At 34.4% G+C, this 8,148-nt stretch overlaps 2 protein-coding genes across 2 annotated transcripts; both read left to right on the top strand.

The window, feature by feature from the left end:
- Positions 1–2,089: 2,089 nt before the first annotated feature.
- Positions 2,090–5,009, top strand: LOC118752879 (laccase-21-like). The gene is made up of 2 exons (XM_036487729.1): positions 2,090–2,282; positions 4,417–5,009. Exons 1-2 carry the CDS (start codon positions 2,090–2,092, stop codon positions 5,007–5,009), a joined length of 786 nt encoding a protein of 261 aa, XP_036343622.1.
- Positions 5,010–7,492: 2,483 nt separating this feature from the next.
- LOC118752877 (laccase-21-like) lies at positions 7,493–8,110 on the top strand (the record flags this gene model as incomplete). Its single annotated transcript, XM_036487726.1, has 1 exon — positions 7,493–8,110. A coding segment is annotated over one exon (618 nt), but the record flags the coding sequence as incomplete, so codon positions are not given.
- Between the last annotated feature and the right edge of the window lie 38 nt (positions 8,111–8,148).

Raw genomic sequence — 8,148 nt, 5'->3', positions numbered from 1 at the left:
TTGATTAATGTTTTCGGCCTCACTTTTTTGATTAAAATTTTGAGATTTTTGAAAATTCTATGTAAGCAAATAGCATTTCTTATCAAAATCATTTTCAGAAAACCTCTAGGTGTGCAGTTTTGCGGGTCATTAAATGTTAGAACAATAAGGTACAAGTTTGAAACAGGTAAGACTTAATTTAGATTTTTTACATTTTTCTTTTGTTGAAAGTGTTGCTCATTTTCTGCATTGTATGGAACCGTAAATAAAAAAATTCAAATATTCTTAAATTTATTGACCTATAAAACTGGTTACCTAAAATTTTTCGACAAATGTTTTTAATAAATTACGTTATTTGCTTAGAATTCACAAAAATCTTAAAATTTCAATCAAAAAGGTGAGGCAGAAAGTATAAGCCGTTTTCAAACCATGTTTAGGCGTATTCTATTGACGTCCGAAGGCAACGATTCCCCGCTATTAAAACTTCCAAACGCAAAATTTTTGTTTTCCGTTCCACCCTAATATGTACACTTAGGTGCACAAACATACACACATACACCTACAGAAAAAAAACCAAATAGTTATAGACATGTTTTGTAAAATATTTACATTGACTGTATGTACCTGGTGAGATGCTGTGCTAAAAGTATCCCCAAATCCGGTACCATCGCCAAAAAAAAACACCAATAAACAGACAAAAAAATACTTATACTCAGAAACGTGTATACAGCTATAACACAGCAACAAAGCACCATGTTATTCTATATAAATATTTGCTTAAAATAAAAAAGAAAAACTTTGTAAAAAAACGAATAAAATTGTAATAAATACATATATATTTGTAAAATAATTAAATTAATAAATAAATATAAAATTTGTTTAGTTAAAAGATTTACATCTTCGTTATGCACAGCTTATACATGCACTTAACGGTATCTTTTTTTTTAAAACGTTCATGATATTTATAAATATTACATGTTATTACCTTACAATAAATACATAAATGTTGTTTACGCTACGCCCTATGTAAATATGATCCTTAAAGTACGCCAAGTTTCCAACTATAAAACTCTCCACTTTTGAGCGAAGGTAAGTAAATCAATGACGACCAAAACATAGCCCACTGGCAAAAGTGGTAAAATTTTTCTACAAATTTTATATAACTAGATCAGCGATGGGCAAAGAGAGCTTTTACTCTTCACGCGCCTATACAAAATATATAGAAAGCTTAAAAGAGCTTTGCCCGCGGGCAAGGCAGTGCCCATCACCGAACTAGATGCTTACGGGATAAAAGCTCCCTCTGATCGTCACTGAAGTATGTAAATCAGCGACGACCAGAGAGAGCTTTCAACTTGTGCATGATAATATAAACTTATTATCCCGTGGGAGAACCTTTTCAAAGCTTTCCGTAGATTTTATACGCCCATGCCGTGGTTGAAAGCTCTCTATGATCGTCACTGAAGTAAATATATCGGTCTTGGACACTGCCTTGCCCGCGGGCAAAGCACTTTTAAGCTTTCTAAACATTTTGTATAGGCCTCGTGCAGAGTAAAAGCTCTTTCTGCCCATCGCTGAAATAGATTCATAAGTATTTTTGTTACTTGCGCAAAAGCCCCTCAAATTTAGTTATCATGCATGTAAAAGAGTCATGCTGAAAACAACGCCCGCGGGCGGAACTCTTTAAAGCACTAATGAGCACCGCCTTGCCCGCGCGCAAAGCTCTTTTAGGCTTTCCATACATTTTGTATAGGCGCGTTTAGAGTAAAAGCTCTCTCTGCGCATCACTGCTTTAAAGCTATCTGTAGATTGGGCGCGCATAGAGTAAAAGCTCTCTCTGAGCATAACTGTTTTGCAAAAACTTGAAATTTGCTAAATTAGCGTAAAAAATGGCTTTCACGTGTAAACACTGCTTTAACGTGTATATAAGTGAAAGCTCAAGGTAATTCAATACAACTAAGCTGTTGCAAAAGAATTAAATATACAAATATCAAATCGAAAATGAAAAGTGAATTTTAAATGATTCATTGCTAAACGTTTATTTCTCTCTCTCTCTCTCGCTCTTTCTCTTTCTTCCTTTCTCCCTTCCTCCCCTTTCATCTTTCCACAGGTCATGAACCCCTTGGATGCTATCTGCAACCGTAAACGCAACGATGCAGTTTGTGTCTCGAATTTGAAAAATGCCAAAACTGTGGACAAAGGCGTGTTGGTCGAACGTCCTGATGTAAAAATATTCTTACCATTCCGGTTCTTTGTTTACGATGTGAAGAATCTATTTATTGCCAATACTTACAACCGCTATTTAGGTAAGTTGTGGAAGTCCTTTCTCCCTAGTCCTTAAAATTTTGTAAAAAGGTAGCATTTTTTCTTTAGTAAATTTTAGTAAATTCAGCATGAATGCATTTAAATAGCTTTTCGCATGAATGGAAATTACGTATGTACATCCTACATATTTTGTGATTATCATCAAGAGTAATACATTTGTGTATACATAAAGTTGTTTGTTAAAAAGATTTTATTTCACTGCATCCAACTCTATATACTTTCTTGTATTGTATTCCAAGCAATTAAGATTTGTATATTTATTATTTTAACTAGTCAAGTTGGTATTCTACAAAAAAAGAATATATTCGTATTAGCGCTTTGTTAAGTGGTATACAAAAATAATAGAAAAGTTACCACTTTCCCCTAATTTGCTAGTTTCTTGCATAGGAAAATGCCAGCCAGTAAAATTATGTGCATACATATGGTCCTAATTGTATAATTCTTTAACTTTATATGCGCTCTTTCCATTGGGCATTGTATTACAAATATTTTAAGGAAACATTTGGAAATTAAAACCACATATTTCAGTGTTAGAAATAATGGTCACTCTGTTTACTTAAGAAATTTTTTTTAATGATACAACATTTCTTGTCATTTTACCGTTATCAGATGAGACGAATTGTTTGTTTAGGTTTTCAACGACTGGATTTTAATAGATTCAGGACCGTTTTTTTTTTTCAATTAAAAAATTTATCTACCCACACACACAAATTTTGTTCAGAAAAAACTAGTTTAAAGGGCAGATAAACTTAAGAGCTATTTGAGAAAACGGCACTCAATGTGTTAAGGCAGTGTCACACGGTTGGGCATTTGCCCAAAATTCAATGCAAATCATATCCCAATCACGTAAATGCACGAATATTTTCCTTTATCCCTATCACGACAAACAATTTGTTTAAAATTTTCAATAGAAGCTCGCTCGATTGTACCAATCGTGTGAGTACAAAAAAAATGTCGTCCCAATTTTTTTATTTTTTTACCAATAGCCTAATGTAAAAAATGTACAAATCTGTACAAATATACCAATAGTGTGGCACGGCCTTTAGATAAAAAACACCGAAATATTTTTTCTGTAAATCCATTGTAAACTAATTGCAATCTGTAGGGTTTTATTGAAGCCATTAGAATGAGTTAAAAGTTAAATGTAGAAGTTTAAAAATACTCTATAGTGCACGATTGACTTTTTTATTGATTTTGTATTTGAAAAAATTTTATGAATATTCGTTTCTGGCTAGACACTGTTTTACTTTCCAAATTATATATGAATTTTTCGCTCAGCCTTTGCATGCTACAAAGTAAAAACATGTAGTTAGTTAATTAGCTGCCAACGTGTTAAGAGTTTAAATATACTTTTGCATGGCTAATTTTTTTCACTGTATACATTAGGCATATCCTTTTTTTTTTGTTAAATATGCCTATGGGGGAGGATGAGGAGTTATGAAACCCCAACAAGAATGAGGTTTTTGTCACAATTAATTCACAAAGGCCATAACCAACACATTTTTTGGTACTAATACTTTAAAATTTTTATTGAAGGTCCTACCAAAATCTGTAAAAAACGAGGTTTGGAAAAAATTGTGGGTGAATTAAGGTGACGATATACTTATGTACATATTTTTGTATACAAAAAATTAGAATTAAAGAAACTTTACCAATTTCCACCAAAAAATTCTAACTTTTTGTTGAGAATTTTTAGGTATTCAGGTCACTTTAACTTAGTTGGCTGAACACAAGGGTATGATTATTTTTTTCCAGTACAAATTGTTGTTTTTCTCGGAATTCTTTTTTTTGGTTTTTTCATCACGGCTCACCCACTCCTCATATATATATTTAACTTTAAAAAGTCATATGCCTAATATACATACATACATATTTGTAAATAAATAATTTTTATTTATCGCAAACTCAATACAATCATTTAAAAACTTTCAGCTGAGTTTCTCTGTACGATGTCCGTCGATTGCTACGCGCTCCAAGAAAAATGCGAAATAAATGAAATTAAATTTTCATTTTCGCAAGAAAACAAGATCGCCCCATTTACTAACTTAAAACTAAACACTTATAAATATACATATGTAAACCAAGCAAACCAAAATCATCCTATGTAAATTACAGTTGCTCCCAGCGGTGACCATCTTATATCGCTGATCGATGAAATCACCTACGCCTCACCACCGGCGCCACTGCTCTCACAAATGAACGACGTCTCACCGGAACTCTTCTGCAATGGCGACAATCGGCCGGCAAATTGTGCCAATAACTGTCAGTGCGTACATAAAGTAGACATACCACTTGGCGCTGTCGTCGAAGTGGTGCTTGTGGATGAAGTACAGCAAACTAATCTCAGTCATCCATTTCATTTACATGGTTCACCCTATTACGTTGTCGGTCTGGGACGTTCACCGGATCAAAATATAAAGAAGATTAATCTAAAACATGCTTTGGATTTGGATCGATTGGGTATGCTAGAGCGTGATTTCACCAAACCGACACTCAAGGACACCATTGCCGTGCCAAATAACGGTTATGTAATTCTACGATTTCGTGCCAGCAATCCCGGCTTTTGGCTCTTCCATTGTCATTTCCTCTTCCATGTAGCGATTGGCATGAATTTAATATTTCATATAGGCACACAAGAAGATTTGCCACCAGTACCGCCGAATTTTCCACGTTGCGGCGATCACTTGCCACCCATACAGTACTTTTGAGTGGCCAAGTTTTGGAGCAGAAGAGGAGTAGTTAGTAAAGTAGCTATGCGTGAGCTGCGTAAATGGCATAAGGAGCCACTAAAGCGTCGAGATGTGCCAGTCTACTACTTTTGTTGGTTATTATTGTAAATAGCAAAATTTTAGCCGGAACCACAACAAAAGTCTATACCTACATGCATACATACGCGTACATGCAAACATATATGTACATATGTATGTACTTGCAAGCGTTATTCTTTCATGTGCTTACTCTTAATTTGATTTGTTTATGCATTATATTATATTTATGTAGAAAAAAAATGCTGCTATGTACTGCTATTTCATTTCATTTTTATTACTCAAAATTTCCAATGTTCATAATTTTTATACACTTAGCATAATCACACGCTCTTACTGTGTATGTATTTGTAGTCAGATTATGTATAATTATTTGTAGCGAAATATTTTTATTTCTCTCTGTGTATGTACTATGTATATTTAATGTACGATATTTGTATTTGTATTTGTATTACCTAGAGTCACAGCAACTGACTTTTCTGTAGTGATACATACTTGTAATTAATTACTAAATTATTTTTAATTTTTTATTTAAATACATATAAATAACAAATTTTGGCTTACTAACTTGAGAAAAATAAAAAATACGCAAGGCCGTTACATTCGGTAAGTTAAAGCTTCTTTTCAAACTGTATACCACGCAATAGTACTCTCCAAATACGTTAGCATGCAACAATGTACGATTTTTAATTAGAAAAATTTGTAGCCCCTACTTTCACCTTGTTCAAAATTCAAAAACAAAAAACGAGAAAAAATAAATTACACATTCCAAACAAAAAATCGAAGCTGCCTCCCCCTAAGTTGAAAGATAAAAATAAATATATTGCAGGGACCGAAAATAGCCATTATATACCAAGATTTTTAAGTAAGATCATTGCAAATCGGTATTTTCTTACTTTTATTTTTGAACTAAAAAATAATCGTTAAACTTTGACTTTTATTTTTCGATCAACACCAATCTTTTTTTTGGATTTTTACTTTTTCGGTTATTTTTAATCGTTATAAACCGCTTTCAATGCCTTATGCTCAAAAAAAAACTGAGTACGAAATTAACGCTATGGCATGATCGATATAAAAATAATAAAATAATGATTAAATTTAATTATAAGTCCATATTGAACGGTGCCGATGCGGTGCCTGAAATATATATGTACATTAGAGTGGTCCTAAAAACCGCATGTGAAAAAGTAAAGTCGGAATTTTAAGCTCTCACCCCCTAGGGTGAAAATAACCGTACCGAAAAAATATACCCCTGTTCTTTTATTTTAAATCTAAAAATATTTGGAGGCCCTCGAAAGCGCTCAAAGTTTTGGATGGATCCATGTCTCTGGAAGCATACAAGAAAGAAAGTTGCAGCCATTTTTTTTTAATTTTGTTGTATTTCACATGGCACACTTTGTTGTAAAAAAAAATCTTAAGACTTTTTTGACACTTTAGAGATCAGAAGCAACAACACAATACACGTAAATGTTGTTTTGCTGAAATGCATACTACATATGTAGCTGTGTGCCTTGAAAGAAACCCATTTTACGTGGAAATGGTTTAGAATTCTTGATAATCAATATTTTTCACTCGTAAAACTCTATTTTTCTTCAGGAGACTTTCAGTAATTGTTTATTTTACAATTTTTAAAATCCAGCAATTTTTTAAAGGTTCCCCATTGCTTTTTTTGGCGTTTTAAACGACCTATACAAAGTAGGTATTATTGAAAGTCTCCTGAAGAAAAGTTTTCCGATCGAAAAATATTGATTTTCAAGAATTCAATACCATTTCTATGAAAAATTTTGTATTTTCCCTTCACATGAAATACATGAAAAACTTTGCAATACATGAAAGCTTTGAGCGACCTCTAAATATATTATGGTTTCAAAATAAAAAAAAAAACAGGGGATGTAATTTTTTCGGTAGTTACAGAACAATCCTAGCGGGTGAGTGCATTAAAATTACAACTTTACTATTTTTTGCCACACTAATATACATACAGGCTATAGTTCCGTACTTCAGGATTCAGTCACAAATAGTCCGACGTAGTCCGGATGATAGTACTGAAGATAATATAAATGTGTGTACGGGAATGCCTTCCGACTATTTCCGCTTAAAGCCTGGAGTACGTTAATAGGCTAATAAACTCTCGAAAATCGCAAAGCATTTAAATTCAATAGCAAAATCATGAATCTTATAGCGTTTTCTTTTCTCGAAATAATGTTGCTTTAGTTCTGCCCTGCGCCAGGGCTTAAGTTTTCGTGTTCTTTTCTCAGCATCGTCATATGCATATTGCGCGCTCTTTCCTTAAAGTGTCAAAAAAAAGAAAACGCCATTACTTTCAACTTCGGCGAAGACACGTTTCGACATACAACTTAATTTCCCACTCGCACACACACACACACATACACACCCCGATAGCCGATTAATTTCCATTTTACTAATCGCCTGCCATTATTCACATTACAGTCGCTTCGGATGCCGATCACTTGATATCGCTTATCGATGAGATCTCCTATGTATCACCGCCATCTACAATACTCTCTCAATACGATGACATACCACCAGAATTGTTTTGCAATAGCGACAACCGTCCCGCCAATTGCGGTGAAAATTGTGAATGCGTACACAAAGTCGATATACCGCTTGGTGCTGTTGTAGAAGTTGTGCTGGTCGACGAAGTGCAGCAGATAAATATTAGTCATCCATTCCATTTGCATGGCACCTCGTTCGTAGTGTTGGGCATGGGCCGTTCGCCCGATATGCAGTTACAACGTATGAATCTACAGCACGCATTGGAGTTGGATAAGCGTGGCCTGTTGGAACGTCGCTTTCTCAAGCCAGCGCTGAAGGATACTATAGCCGTGCCGAATAATGGCTACGCAGTGTTGCGGTTTCGTGCTGACAATCCCGGTGTTTGGTTGTTCCATTGTCATTTCCAATTTCACATTGTCATCGGCATGAATATGTTGTTCCAAGTTGGCACGCCCGCAGACTGGCCGCCAGTTCCGGTTAGCTTTCCACGTTGCGGTAATCATATGCCACCTATCACAATGTGGTAGCGTGGTGAACGATATGCGAATTTGTAAAAATTTCTAGT

This window comes from Rhagoletis pomonella, unplaced genomic scaffold (assembly GCF_013731165.1).
Source record: "Rhagoletis pomonella isolate Grant_MI unplaced genomic scaffold, Rhpom_1.0 Rhpom_scaffold_01928, whole genome shotgun sequence".
NCBI classification, from domain to species: domain Eukaryota; kingdom Metazoa; phylum Arthropoda; class Insecta; order Diptera; family Tephritidae; genus Rhagoletis; species Rhagoletis pomonella.
Note: the sequence above shows the minus strand (reverse complement) of the source record. Positions and strands in the feature narration are given on the sequence as shown.